The following is a 15,028-nucleotide window of genomic DNA, read 5'->3' on the forward strand; positions in this document are numbered from 1 at the left end:
AGCTACGATCGTCGAAACCAAAAACTTACAACACGAATGTTGTGAGAAACTGCGAGATTAGGCTGCTGGTCAAAGGAAATTTCAAATGATCGATCGTGCGCGACGAATCTGACAAAATTCATCCAGAATAGCTCCAAACGGGAAGACGGGATTAAGAACTTACGGCCGATGAAATTACGAACTGATCGCCTGAATGCAACCGTAGCATTGAGGTGCATCTTTTTCGTGTAGAGCTTACCTCGAACCGAAGCACCGTTGTGTAGATCAAAGGGAGGAGATTAGATAGGAGCTTACTGGAGGTTGAAGAAGAACTCAAGTAATCACCTCGCATCCCTCCGGTCTTCACTCGTGCAAGGGCCCACCGGCTTGCGCTCGCCTCGGCCTGGCTCGCGAGAAACTGCCGATTCCTGTGAGCCAGGCCCAGAGATGCTTTAAATTTCATGCTATGCAGGCCCAACAGGAAAACGAGGCAACCAAACAGCCCGTTCCCTTCCCGCGCGGGCCTGGTTGGGCCTCATGCGAGCAACCAAACACGCCCTAAGTGTTTGTTATTTCCCGCTTTCACTGTTAAGGCACCCCACGGAGCAGATACACGACCCCACACGAACAGGTAAATCGGCATACGCATTACGGATAAAAGTGAAAATAGAAATCTGTCCATACATCCCCAAATATGAATCTTGGTGCAGATCAACGGCACAAAATCTGCTGCCCCGCACTTACGTGCCCTAAATCCTCTCCGGGAATGGATAGACCGCATCGCATTGGTCAAATGCGCTTGACTCCACAAGTAGAAACTTTTAGATCAATGCCTATCCCCAAACAAACTCCTGTGCAACATGTGCACACATTTCCCCCATGAAACCCTAGATCACAAGAAGGAACGGCCAGGATGGGCCTCCCCCACCACCCAGATCTCCGCAGCAGGAAGCACACCATCCATAGCCCACAGCAGGGGGAGAAGGAAGGAAAGTGGACATTGGGCACGGGAGTCTCGGTCCGTGGGAAAAAGAACGAGAGGGAGACCACGCCCTGCACGCCGTACCCCCCCCCCCCCCCCCCCGGCTGGGGCTACCCACCCTAACCCAGACCCAGAGAGGGTTAATTAATCATCACCATCATCAACCGCGCTCGAGTAATCTACTAGTTTATGCGCCCCAAAAGCCCAGCTTTTCACCACCACCACCATCATCTTTGACCCGTCCCTCCCCCACAAGCGCTTGTCTCTTTGCAGGCTGGGCCACTGACTGACCCAGCGCCAGCAGCTCTCCCGTCCCTCCCCTTGCCCGGATGAATCCCCACACCAATTAGTACTCTCGCCACTCCGCCCGCCCCCACCTCCCTCCAGTTCCTTCCCTCCGCCATTGCCCGCCCGCCCGCACATGGCCCGCCTTCCGCGCGGAGAGGACGAATATCCCGCCGCAGCCGCCGCCGCCGCGTCTCCGCTCCCTCGACCCGCCGCCACGCGCTCCTCCTAAGGTAAGGTATGCCGCCTCCCCCGCCCGGCTGCTTGGTTTCTTCATTGGACGGCCGCCTAGGGATTTAGGGGCGGCGTCATTTTCCTCAGGTGGGGGTGGGGGATGCGGGTGCTCGTTCTTGATCTGTTCCTTCTGCGGCTGTACCGCCGCCGCCCATCACTCTCCAGATCCAATCCCGCCCCCTTTTATTCATTAAAAAACCATTTTTTATCTCTTCTTTCCGTTGCTCGCTAGCTCGCTTGCATTCAATGGGGGCGCTGGAGTTAGTGCCCCCCATGCCCTGATGTGGATGTCATGCTAGTCTGTCTCTACGTATGCGCGACACCGCATGTGTGCTTGCCGCGCTGTGACTCATATGATCCATGGCGCGCTCCATCATGCCGGCTTCTCCCTTTGGGGTGAGGGGAAAGGTGGGGGGCAGAGGGATGTGTGTGTGCGCCTTGTGACGAGCTCGCAGCTGTGCCAGGTTGCAATGCTCCCTCCTTCCTTCCTCCCCCTTTCCCCTTCCCCTCGCCGCTTTGGGGATATCTTAAAGATTCCCTTTTGTTATTAATCCCCGCGGTTCTGGCCCACTCCGCCCTATTTTTGTGGGAGCTGCTGCTGGCTCGGGGTTGGGGGTGGGGCGGGGGGCTTGTGATTTCTCCTTTCTAGCCAGGCCCTCTCTCCTCTCTTCCCCTCCCTTCTCTGGCGTCCCCTTTTGGATGCGGCGGACGGAGTAGTAGGGGCGGCCGGGTGGATGGATCTGCCCAGCGCTTAGTTGTAGCAGCTTGTGTGTGAGCCTGCAGGTGACTTCTTGGTCTCATGGGGGTTCTCAAAATGATCCCCCCCCCCCCCCCCCCTCTCTTGGTGTGTAGGGATTTCTTTCTTTTCTGCCCGGCTTGTCCGGTTTAGGTTGTTGTTTCTGCCGATATTTACCTGGTGGTTTGGATTTCCTGGAATATTTCTGATCCCTTGTCTGCTTCGGTGAATTGATGCAAACAAACCCTGGTTATTTTATTGGTGTGCTGATACGCTGTCTGGGCAATTGATTTGCAGGTTAGGAGGTTGGGAATTGCTCAGTCAGCCTTATACTGAGCAGTGAGCACTGACCGGGGGTTTGTTGTGATTCTGGTCAACCGTTTGCCCAGTTCATGTCTTCCAAGCCTGCCTCCCAAAGTATGCCGGAGCAAGCGGCAAAGCCAAAGGAAATGGGGGAAGATGACAGGCAGCGATCTGCTGCTGAGGAGGTTTCAGGGGAGCCGGACCAGCAGCAAGAATCTCCAGCTCCTGTGCTGGACAAGGATGCTCCAGATCTCTCACCAGACTCTGGGGTCCTGGATGTGCCTCTAGCCCCAGAGGCAGAGTCTGATGAGTCAAAGGAGACCAAGAACTCCGATTCCAACGAGAATCAAGAAAAGAAGTCTTCGCAAAAGAGTAGTATCAGTGATAGCTTTATTTCAGCTAAAGTGAGTGATGGGACAAATAGTCTGGGTAAGACCAGTGGTAGTGCTAAGACCAGTGGTCGAGATTTCACCGAGAGTGGCAAGAGCAGCATGTGCCGTGTTAGTGCAAGCAGTGATTTGAGTGATGAGAGCTCCTGCAGCAGTATGAGCAGTGCCACCACAAAGCCGCACAAAGGGAATGATTCGAGGTGGGAGGCCATCCAAGTTGTCAAATCCAGGGAGGGCGTTCTTGGCCTGAACCAATTTAGGCTGCTTAAGAAACTGGGTTCTGGTGATATCGGAAGTGTGTATCTCTCTGAATTGAGTGGTACAAAGAGTCACTTTGCAATGAAGGTGATGGATAAAACATCTCTGGCTAGTCGGAAGAAGCTGCTCCGGGCGCAGACCGAGCGGGAGATACTGCAGTCCCTGGATCATCCATTTCTGCCAACCCTATATACTCATTTTGAGACGGACAAGTTTTCGTGTCTGGTTATGGAGTTCTGCCCTGGCGGGGACTTGCACACCCTTCGACAAAGGCAGCCTGGAAAACATTTTTCAGAGCAAGCAGCAAAGTATGCACTCTCTCTTGCTAATTACCCCGTATTTCACATGAATGATCTGTTTATAACATTCTTTGTTAGGTATTTTATCATGTGTCTCGTCTGCTTCAACATCATTTCATTATTTTTGGGCCTGATAGCTTCATGTTGCCACAGTCAGGTTGCATATGACATACTTAGTCTTTTTTACATCGTAATATATAGCATGTTTATTGTGCACAATAGAATCAGAAAGGTGCAGTATGTCGTAGAAACTAATGTGTCCCATGTTGATGGTGTCAATTGCACGTTGCTAAGTGGATCATTGTTGGATTTTCATTTGCCTATGAAAACTGTGCTGAATGCTGACAAAGGATTTAACTTATTCTTTTTTCTTTCTCTCTTGATGTTTCAGGTTCTATGTAGCAGAGGTGCTCCTTGCATTGGAGTACCTGCATATGCTTGGGATTATATACCGTGATCTCAAGCCAGAAAATGTCCTAGTTCGGGAGGATGGGCACATCATGCTGACTGATTTTGACCTCTCTCTTCGTTGTTCAGTGAGCCCAACCGTGATCAGGGGTGCAAATCCTGGCTTAGACGCGCTGCAGAGGAATAATGCAGCGTACTGCGTCCAGCCTGCTTGCATTCAGCCATCCTGTGTTGTTCCAACAACATGCTTTGGTCCTCGATTCTTCTCGAAATCCAAGTCCAAGTCAAAGTCCAAGAAGGAGAAGCCAAAGCCGGACATCGTGAACCAGGTCAACCTATTCCCTGAGATGATCGCCGAGCCAACTGATGCTCGGTCCATGTCCTTTGTCGGCACTCACGAGTACCTGGCCCCAGAAATAGTGAAAGGGGAAGGCCACGGCAGTGCTGTGGATTGGTGGACCTTCGGCATATTCTTGTACGAGCTACTGTTCGGCAAGACCCCTTTCAAGGGTTCAGGCAACCGGGCGACGCTTTTCAACGTCGTCGGTCAGCCCCTGCGCTTCCCAGAGTCCCCTCTAGTGAGCTTCTCGGCAAGGGACATGATAAGGGGACTACTGGTCAAGGACCCGCAGCACCGGCTGGGCCACAAGCGCGGAGCCACGGAGATAAAGCAGCACCCCTTCTTTGAGGGCGTGAACTGGGCCCTGATAAGATGCGCGAGCCCTCCAGACATACCCAAGCCCGTGGAGCTTGACTGCCGCCCGAAGCAGGCCCCGGCGGCAAACGGGAAGGTCGCGCCGGCCTCCAACCAGAAGGGCTCGGACAACTACCTAGAGTTTGAGTTCTTCTAGCCTCTCTTTGGTGGTGCATTATGGATCCTCCGGAACAGCAGCGCATTTGAGCTGAGGCGCCACAGAAAGAGAAGGAAGATGTAGAGCTCCCCCTCTTGGCCTGGGAAGGTACTCTCATTTGTTGTAGATTGTATGCTCTTTTCTGGAGCCTCCTCCCCAAGTTTTTCTTCTTTCCTTTTTCTTTTCCGCCATTGAACTTGTTAGCTCTCTCTTTAGTCAAATACTCTCTCTATGCATGTTAATTGCGATTTTCGGAAACCGCATTGTGGCGGTGCCTCCTGAACGGGTTTGAAGGAGCGCGCCTGTTCAGGCCGTCGAATGTAACCGTTATTTGTACCTTGTAACTGATGTTTCTTCATCCAAACATCGCTCACTTCGCGTCGCTTATTCTGCTGCTTCCAGTGTTGCTGATACCTTCGTGCTAACGGACAATGCAGCTGTTACTATCTCACCAGGACCGGGCATTCCTGTTGTATGAATATGATTGCAGATTGTGACATGTGGAGAGTATGTACGTCTCTTGCCCGGTTTTTGATGTTGTGTGAGATGAAAGAGGAGTGGTTTATACTACTCCCTCCGTTTCTAAATATAAGTCTTTGGAAAAATTTCACTATGGACCACATAAGGAGCAAAATGAGTGAATTTATACTCTAAAATGCATCTAGATACATCCGGATGTGGTTCATAGTGAAATCTCTACAAAGACTTATATTTAGAAACGGAGGGAGTACATACTCTTTCACATCATGTATGCTACTCCCTCGTCTCGAAATAATTCTCTCTGATTTAGTATCTCCTCTGTAAAGAAATATAAGAGCGTTTAGATCTCTGTTTTATTTCTTTACAGTGAGAGTACAACTTTGGGAGGGATTTGGATTTGCTTCAGCGAGATTTTTGCATGGGTCTTGGGTGGGTCCAGATGGACGCATCTCTCGGCTGGAGATGAACTTTCAGAACTGAACTGAATATGCACCACCAGCACTTTCACAACTCACAGAGGCCTGTTGCCCACTCCAGCCAATTTGGGGATTTTGGAGGCCATTTGGTGCCTACCTAGGAACCGTGTCTTTGCTGGAAGTTCTTCTTTTGGCGACGAGTGCCATTGCTGGAAGTTTTAAGCTGGGGAGAAACCATAAACAGAAAACCACTTTTCAGTGGGAAACATCACCCTCAAAGACAAGTCAAGTTACCACCGTCCGTTGAGGAAGGCAACTTCTGGCATGGCGGACACGCGTGTGCGTGTGTGTGTGACTCACCAAAGCGCGTCATCGCCCAAGATGGTATAGCCGGGTTCCACACGGAAAGTTGTTATGCCAAGCAGGCCGATATGACGACTTTGATAGAGTTGTTCTAGTAAAACGTGTCGTCGCCCAAAATGATAGGAGTCGGGTTCCGTATGAACACGGGTGTCAAATTGGCCAAAAATACGACCAATATAAAAAGTTATGGCACTAGCTTCACAATAATGCAAATACGACCAATATAAAAAGTTATGGCACTAGCTTCACAATAATGTTGGGCACTGCTCGGTATGAAATACGAGTAGTTGATAAACAAGCTCATTGATCTAGCCGTTCGGGTGTTTCGATCTTGCTTTGGTGAATTTGGCATCGAAGCACCTACTTGCTTTGATGCCCAGGACTTTTTTCTAGCTCCGGCTGGGCAAAGTCAAGAGCCAAATGGTTGGAAAGTGCATTTAGCACCATTGCGGGTATACATTGTGGAAGGCCTTAGGCTACAAGTTACAATGCTAGTCGGTTTAGCTGAAAATTCGTGTTTCCCTCAAGAAAAAAAAAAAGCTAAAAATTCGTGTTCAACACTCCTAACTACACCGGCTTACAGATTTGCCCCAAGTGTCATCCATGCTTGCTTTTTTTACAGTGTTTTTTTTTATCTTGAGAGGTTTGCTTTCTGATCTGTCTTCCTTATTTTTTGCCATGTTCTTCTAGGACCGATGATTTAATCCTCATTTTCTTGTAACCGATTCTTTTCCCTACCTTTTCTTGCTCGTATATGTTTTGCTTTATAACTGCCTGAGCCTGCACACAACAACGAAAGTAACCTGCACTGGGAAAACGGATCGTGTTACCACTGTCGCGGCCCAAGTGAGCGATGCCACCACTGCCATTCTTGAGGGCGACAAAGGTAAACGAGGTAGATAAAGGGCAATTTGGTGTTCACGTCATGCCAAATTATGTTGCTATGGCAAGAAATGGAAAATTGCAAATGATCCAAGTTCTTTTTTTAGGGTTGACAAATGATCCAAGTGCAACGGAATGTGGGGCAAAAGACGAAATCACTAGTTAAAGAGTACTTGTTGCAAAGATCCCTCTCACATTCCCAGGTTGCGACAAGTGACGCGCTGCATGTGCGCCACTTGTCGCAACCTGAAAGTTTTTTTTTTCGTAGATTCGTTTATTCAAAACGTTTTATCTCTTTAACCGTGCGTCCAAATCTCGAACCGTTTTCACCGTTGGATTCCTCGCGTCGAGATCTTTAAAAACTAGATCCCATGTTAATAGGTTTTGACGAACTTTCTTTTCACGAAAAAAACCGGACGAAAAATCCCGACAAAAAACCAAACCGGGAGCATGGGTTTTTCCCTTTCCAAAAGAGGCACGTCCGTGCCTCTCGCGAAACCACAACCGTGCCTCTCGTGGAAGCAAAACCGTGCCTCTCGCGGAAGAAATAAGAAGAAGAGAAAACGCGTTTTTTTCGTTTTCGAGGAGGCATGACCGTGCCTCTCGCGAAAGCACAACCATGCCTCCCGCGGGAACAAAACCGTGCCTCTCGTGAAAGAAAAAAAACAGAAAACACATTTTTTCCCTTTCCGAGAGGCACGGCCGTGCCTCTCGTGAAAGCACAACCGTGCCTCTCGCGAAAGCACAACCGTGCCTCTCGCGGAAGGAAAAAATATAGAAAACGAGTTTTTTTTTCGTTTCCGAGAGGCATGGCCATGACTCTCTCGAAAACACAACCGTGCCTTTCGCGGAAGGAAAAAAAAACAGAAAACGCATTTTTTTCCTTTTCCGAGAGGCACGGCCGTGACTCTCGCGAAAGCAAAACCGTGACTCTCGCGAAAGAAAAAAAACGCGTTTTTTCGTGAATTTTTTTTTGTCGAAAAGTTCAGGAAGACCGGTGGAAAACCGAAATGTCGAAAACCCCCGGAAAAAACAGTTAAAAAAGCTGAAATCGGGTGCGGAAAAATAAAATAAAAAACAAAATCCGGAGAGAGCGTCCAGAGCACGACACGTGGCGGGCGGCTGGGAGCGCGCCAAGTGGCGCTGATCGTTGCGAGGCTCCCGAAGGAGCCCTCGTTAATTAATTGCTCTCGGCAAAAGATCAATTCTCTGAAAGGAAAAACGGGCCAAGATGGAGAAAACAACATTGACGTGAATCAACCTACCGGCCTAGGTGCACAACGGGTAGACGGCCCATATAGCTAAGCAAAAGAAAGAAAGTTAGGAGCTCTCAGCCCATGAATCGTAGCCGAACCGGCCCAAACAGCAAAGGGCGACATTTGTTGCAGGTCTGCTGAGACATATACATACGGTACGCATGTATGAAATCCATTTTTGACTAAAAAAAAGTATGGAATCCATTTTGTTTTTGCTACAAATGTATGAAATCCCTAACTTCTATCTCTCTTTCTGAAAAGAATAAAACAAGAGTAGAACCATGCATGCACGCTGTCCTATATATATATAGCATCTTCATAAAAAGAAAATCAAACCATGCATATTTTCTATATCTAAATAATTAGTAACATTGACATATTTCACTCGACATGCAAACATGCTATCTCAGTATGTAACATGCATGGGAACATGGCCCACCTCAATGTATAGACATGCATGAGAATTTTCATTTTATTATGTTATTTATATTAATTTTTTACAATTATGTGATAATCATTCCTATGAAGCTTAAACACAAACAAAATAGGGTAGCAGACCATTTGCCGTCGTACAATCGCACTGTGGTATGGCTACAACCTATGACTAGACCATCATGTGTTGAGAAGCTTCTACCTCTGAATTGTCACCATATTACTATGGAATAAATTTCTTCCACCCGCAAAAAAGGGCCAAGGTATCATCACATCTACTAGTTTATTAAGAAAGAAGGTTATACATCATCAAAGAACCCGCAAAAGAAAAGGAACATCACCAAAGAAGTGAATAAGGTGGCTTCGGTCTCTTCCTCACCATGGCGACGCCGCTGAGCCGAAAGCCTCGTCTACTTGTCGTTCTTTCCGAGCAGTAGGCCTTATGTTTCCCGTATCTGGCGGTTGTCGCCTCTCCCGGCGTCGCCGGCAAGTGGGACAAATTTGGGTTGGTACAAGGTTGGTGGCCCGACGGCGGCAAATTTGGTGTTTTCCCCTACAACATTGGCGGGATGCATCAGGTCTGGATCCAGGTTGGCTTGGGGAACACCTTCGCCTGACATGCCACATTGTCAAGTGCCTGTTTTGCAGGTCTGGTCTTCGGCTCACAACGCCTACAAGGCTATGGCGCTGGCCTGGTCTTCGGCTCACAACGCCTACAAGGCTATGGCGCTGGCCTGGATTTTGGTTTGCTGGTGCTCTGCCTCTTTCCTCGATGTGCGTCTCAGCGGCACTGATGGTGGATGACGATTTCAGATTTGGTTGTTTGCAGGAACCCCAAGAGACTTGTTTGTACTATGTTTTATTGATTAATATAATGTGTGCGGTTAAAAAAAATACAAAGCCAAAGCGGTACGAACCAAGTAAAAACCTTAAGAATCTAATGATCACCGACCTAACACTACAAAAAAAAGACACATCCGTGACATTTTGGGCCGAACGAATTTTTTTCGGTCATACATATGACACTTCTATGACGATAATTGTGACAAAACCCGGTATCATCATAGATGTGGTGGGCTTCTACTTCTATGACAAAAAATCATGACAGAAAATGGGCTTTTCGTCCTGGGCGGGCCGGAGACGCAGCTGTAGGACATTCTTTGGGCCGTCCATGACGGAAAAAACCATGGTAGAAGCGAGGGGGAGGAAAATTTCGGGGAGTTCCCGGTTACGGTGGGAGGTCGGGGGCCGAGCGATGCGCATTTCTCTCGTACACGTACGCGCGCGTGTGCGAGGCGTTGGCTCTAACTGAACCCGAGCGAGGCGTTGGGCTCTAACTGAACCCGAGCGATTGCACTGCAGGCTATGCGTTACTGAACCCGAGCGATCGATCGATGGCTGTTAACTGAACCCGATCGAGCGATTCCTTCGCTACTGCTGCTAATTGAAGCCGATCGATTGGATGAACAGTGAGCGGTGGCGTTGCCTCTGGATGAACAGGACCCCGTGGTGTGGAGGGCTGGATGAACAGTAGACGGTGGAGGGGTGCCCGTGGAGGGGTGGTTGAACAGGACCCCGTGGTGTGGAGGGCTGGATGAACAGTAGACGGTGAAGGGGTGCCCATGGAGGGGTGGTTGAACAGTAGCAGGTGGAGTAGCGTGCGGTGGAGGCTGGATGAACAGGAGCCCGTGGAGGCTGGAGGAGGTCGACGGTGGAGATGAACAGTATCCCGTGGAGTCCCGTTTTGCGGTACGCCACACCCCTCCCATGAACAGGACCCCCGTTTCGACCGTAGGAGGTCCGTTTCATCCTTTTGCGGTACGCCACACCCCTCCCGATCAACAGGACCCCCGTTTCGACCGTAGGAGGTCCGTTTCGTCCGTTTTGCGGTAGGCCACACCCCTCCCGATCAACAGGACCCCCATTTCGACCGTAGGAGGTCCGTTTTCTTCGTTTTGCGGTACGCCACACCCCTCCCGATCAACATGACCCTCGTTTCGACCGTAGGAGGTCCGTTTCCTCCGTTTTGCGGTACACCACACCCCTCCCGATCAACAGGACCCCGTTCCGAACGTAGGAGGTCCGTTTCCTCCGTTTTGCGGTACGCCAGGCCTCGTTTCCATCGCCTGTTCCGTCCAAGCCCTCCTGATGAACACGACCACGCATTACGGTCCGACCCAGCCGGTTGGCTCCCACGCGTTCCGTTGCCTCCCGATGAACACGATGCATTCCGTTGCCTCCCCATGAACACGACGCATTCCGTTGCCTCCCCATGAACACGACGACGACGCTGTTTCTCCGTTCCGACCCAGCCATGTACACGAGCCCTGGCCGTACGTATGCGCGAGTAGGCGTTCGAGACCCCGCCCGTATGTACACATACGTGGCCGTATTTTCTTTCTTGCACCATGGCCGCTGTACGTACGTGTACATGCTACGTGCGCGCCTCTACTACGACACGTACGCGCCTCTACTACGACACGTGCGCGCCTCTACATCCACCAGTATATATGTACGTACACGTTCGCGACCAGAATGACAACGCTACGTACGCTTCGACCAGGTGGATCCTGACTGTCAAGCACTTCCTTGCGTGCGAAGATGTAGCTGGTGGGTCCCAACAGTCAGGGGGGCGAATCGTTTTTCTGCCCGGACGCACTTCTTTGCATGCGAAGATGTAGCTGGTGGGTCCCAGCAGTCAGGGGGGCAAATCGTTTTTTTTGCCCGGACGCACTTCCTTGCGTGCGAAGATGTAGCTGGTGGGTCCCAGCAGTCAAGGGGAAACTTTTTTTCGTGAAATACGGTGGCCCGTCCGGTGGGTCCCCGCTGTCAGGTGGAGGAATCATTATTTTGCGCGTAATAAGGAGGCACTTCCTTGCTGTGGCCGTGGACCCAGCTGTCAGCCTCTCCACGTACAGTCCACGTCCGATGGAAGTCGTTCCTTGACCACGTTGACCACGCCGCGCCGAGAGCACCACGCCGGTGGACGACGGCGAGGACTTGGAAGGGGACGACTCGGAGCCGGGGAAGACGCAGCAGTAGATGCCCACACGAAGAGGAGTACGAGGGTTCACTGGTTCGGCTGCGGTGTGAGGCTGCTGTCGCCGCAGAATAACAGGGGGTGTGGGTGAGTAGAGGGATGGCCTGGCCAGCGGTGGGAGTAGTAGGGGGCGGTGAGGCCTCCGCGGCATCACAGCGGCCACGGGAGGCAGGAGCACGCGGCACGACCGACGCTGGTTTGGGCGGCTGGAGCAAGAAGACCAGAGGTTGAAGAAGCACTACGGCCGTTGGATGAACATCGTACGGTAACAGGAGCTAGAATCATTCATATTGACTAAGTTGACAAAGCCCTCCGTCCCCGTCAACTTGGTAGGCCCACAAGTCAGCCTCCCACTATGCTGGGTTCCAGCTGGCAGGGGGAGTATTCATTTTTTTGTGCGTAATAAGGAGGCACTTCCTTGCGTGCGAAGATAGCTGGTGGGTCCGACATGTCAGCGGGGGGCACGTTATTTTCGCGAAATACAGAGGCCCTTCCGGTGGGTCCCAGATGTCAGGTGGAGGAATCATTATTTTGCGCGTAATAAGGAGGCATTTCCTTGTGTGCGGCCGTGGACCCAGCTGTCAGCCTCTCCACGCACAGTCTACTTCCGATGGTGTCGTTCGTTGACCACGTTGACCACGCCGCGCCGAGCGCATCCAAGGTGGTGGACGACGGCGAGGCCCCGGACAGCAACGAGCCGGAGATGGGAAGACGCGGGAGTAGAGTCGCAGACGGAGAGGTGTACGAGGGTTAACTGGTTCTAGTGCGGTGTGGTTCGGCAGTCGGTGGAGAAGAACAGGAGGTGTGGAGGGGTGGAGGGATGGCCTGGCCAACGGTGGAGTAGCGCTTCATAGCGAAGCGTGCTAAGCAGAGCTGCTAGCAGCAGGAGGCGGGAGGTGGTCCCGGCGGCGCTGGAGGAAGAAGACGAGAGATTGAAGATGGATGCCGGTCGTTGGATGTAAATCCAACGGCTAACATGTCAGAATCATTTGTTGACTAAATTGACAACGACTTGCGTTGGCTTCGACCTATTGGCCCACATTTCAGCCTCCAAAAATGTGGCACGTATTCAACCCATTTTTTCAGAATTTACAGTCTTTTTTTTGCGCGGTAGAATTTACAGTCAATTTGATCTTTTTTTTGAATTACAGCCATTAGCTGGGCTGGGTGAACAAATAATGTAGCGTCCATGCGGCCCATTTATTTTATTTCCTAAAAAATTACAGGCCATTTGCACTTTCTCGAAATACACGATTTTGCTGGGCTGATTCTAATTATAATGTTGGGTTGGGCCAGCAATGTTATCAAAAAATAAAAAGGGGCTGAGCATTTTGTTATAAATATATTTAAATAATAAGTGATATTATTACATTCGTCCTTAAATCTTACCAAGCTTTTGTACACAATCACTAGGATTTTCGTGCCAAAACAATCCAGGATTTTATTTGTTAAGAAATTATTTTTATAAGTTAATAAGATGTGGGATATTGTTTTCTTACATATGTAAGTATCTGTTAAATATATGATGACAATAAAAATAATATATAATAACATATAAAATAATTTAAATATATATAATATAGTTAGAAGGGAAACATAAGTTGGACCTGGCGTTCCTATTCTTATATAGAAAAATAGAACAGACCTCTGCGTTTTCTTCAAAAAAATACATAAATTGGGCTGCCAAAAATAAAACCTCGGATGGGAGGTCCATAGGCCGGTCGATACATGACGGCCCTAAGAAAATACAAACAGGCCTATGGACCTCCCATCCGAGGTCGTGGGCTGCGCATGTTAAAAATGAAAGCCTAGACGGGGCAGCCCAAAACCACGTCCAACACTTGCCAAAACTTCGTCCCTCGTTTTCTCTGTGTTTCGCACACTCGACATTGTGTGGGCATTTTGACTGTGCATCATATGAAGATGTGCTATGCATGAATGTTGATCAGCATGATGTTAACTGGCTGGTAGTTCCATTTTCGACCATGAATAAAACTTCCAACATGATGTTAACCCTGTTTGAAAAGGCCGTGTTAATATAAATGCTCTGCCTCTGAAAGTTGCAGTTTCTTATCTGAAACTGAACTTGCAGTTTCTTATCTGAAACTGAAACTTGCAGTTTCTTCTCTGAGAATCACATTGTCTGCACTTTTATACTCCTATGAAACTACATTTTTTAAGTGCTAAAAATAGATCTCTAGAATTCATAAAATACTTCATATGCTCAATACTGCAAATCTGAAATTCAAAAGACATTCATATCTGAAAGTACTCTCAAAATACACAACACAAAACACAATTCACAACCTGCAAATACTGACAACCCTAAGCTCCTCCTGACAATTCACAACCTGCCCGACTATTGGGCTGGGGGGGCAGCCCCCTCCTATTCCTCGGCGGCAGACAGCCGCCCCGTGAGACGATGTGAACGGCGAGGGAGACGATGGCGGGGAAGCGTCGTCGGGCCAACTGCTTTTCTCCTCTTGCAGTTGGGTTCGGTCGACGAAGACTCCACCGGCTCGCTCTGGCAGGACACCCTCACAAACGGCACCCTGTAGATGCTCGATCCTTCAATCTCTGGTGGATGCTCCATCTGGGATCGATACTCCCACCACCGCTCCCTCACGATCGGATTCGGTGAATCTGTTTGCTCCATGGCCCAGAGGAGCAGCTCTATGTACTCCGGCGCGACTCCCTCCGGGAGTATCGCCGCCTTTTCGCTCTGTTGCAGATATTTGGCCATGGATGTCGCCGTCGCCGCTAGTTGGTCCTTGTTGTCAAACCAAGACTGTATCTCCAACATCCTAGCTAGCTTCACAGGGTCGCCGTCTGCGATCCTCACGTATCGGTTGTACTCCTCCATCGATCTACTTCTCCACAGCACCTTCACTCGCCGGCGGTGGTTTTTGAATGGAAGAGGAGAGGAGCAGCGCTGGTTTTGGATTAGAACGGGAGAGGAGCGACGCTGGTTTTGGACTGGAACAGGAGAGGAGGGGCGGTGGTTTTGAAATGGAAGAGGAGAGGAGCGGCGCTGCATTTAGATTGGAACAGGAGAGGAGCGGCGGTGGTTTAAGAGGAGAAGAGCGGAAGAGCGGCGCTGGTCTTGGAAGTATTTTTTTGTTGTTTTGCGTATTTTGGGTCAAAGTTTGACCACGTACTGTATTTGACAAGCAAAATGTGAATGCATGTCACCAAAAATTGTATCGTTTGGTTCGTATCTGAATGTACTTTCAAATTATATTATTTTTGCAACGTATAACATATATTTTATGTGCGAAAATCATGGTCAATTATGACCCAGAATAAAAGGGAGACTAGTTAATGTGGGGTCGCTTTCTTAATTGAAGGGTAAATTGATTTTGATTTTGATCCAGTCACAGCGCGCCGGCCCTCTCGTCCAATCCTAAATCGCTGCCGCACGCTCCTCTCCCTCTT

At 49.7% G+C, this 15,028-nt stretch overlaps 1 protein-coding gene across 3 annotated transcripts; it reads left to right on the forward strand.

Annotated features, from left to right (window-relative positions):
- The first annotated feature begins 1,279 nt into the window (after window positions 1-1,279).
- Window positions 1,280-5,111, forward strand: LOC123121836 (serine/threonine-protein kinase D6PK). Of its 3 annotated transcripts, none has more exons than XM_044541904.1 (3): window positions 1,280-1,479; window positions 2,514-3,474; window positions 3,857-5,111. In XM_044541904.1, exons 2-3 carry the CDS (start codon window positions 2,609-2,611, stop codon window positions 4,722-4,724), a joined length of 1,734 nt encoding a protein of 577 aa, XP_044397839.1. In that variant the 5' UTR covers window positions 1,280-1,479; window positions 2,514-2,608; the 3' UTR covers window positions 4,725-5,111. The 3 variants fall into 3 exon arrangements, with proteins under 3 accessions (XP_044397839.1, XP_044397841.1, XP_044397840.1); XM_044541906.1 differs by having other exon boundaries at window positions 1,293-1,484; XM_044541905.1 differs by lacking the exon at window positions 1,280-1,479 and adding an exon at window positions 2,046-2,263.
- Window positions 5,112-15,028: the final 9,917 nt, after the last annotated feature.

This window comes from Triticum aestivum, chromosome 5D (assembly GCF_018294505.1).
Source record: "Triticum aestivum cultivar Chinese Spring chromosome 5D, IWGSC CS RefSeq v2.1, whole genome shotgun sequence".
In the NCBI taxonomy this organism is placed as follows: domain Eukaryota; kingdom Viridiplantae; phylum Streptophyta; class Magnoliopsida; order Poales; family Poaceae; genus Triticum; species Triticum aestivum.

Excerpts from the sequence above, each read along its gene's own strand:
- LOC123121836 (XM_044541904.1), top strand. The coding sequence starts at position 2,609 with ATGTCTTCCAAGCCTGCCTCCCAAAGTATGCCGGAGCAAGCGGCAAAG. Across the intron at positions 3,475-3,856 it reads TTTTCAGAGCAAGCAGCAAA|GTTCTATGTAGCAGAGGTGC; the intron begins GTATGCACTCTC and ends TTGATGTTTCAG.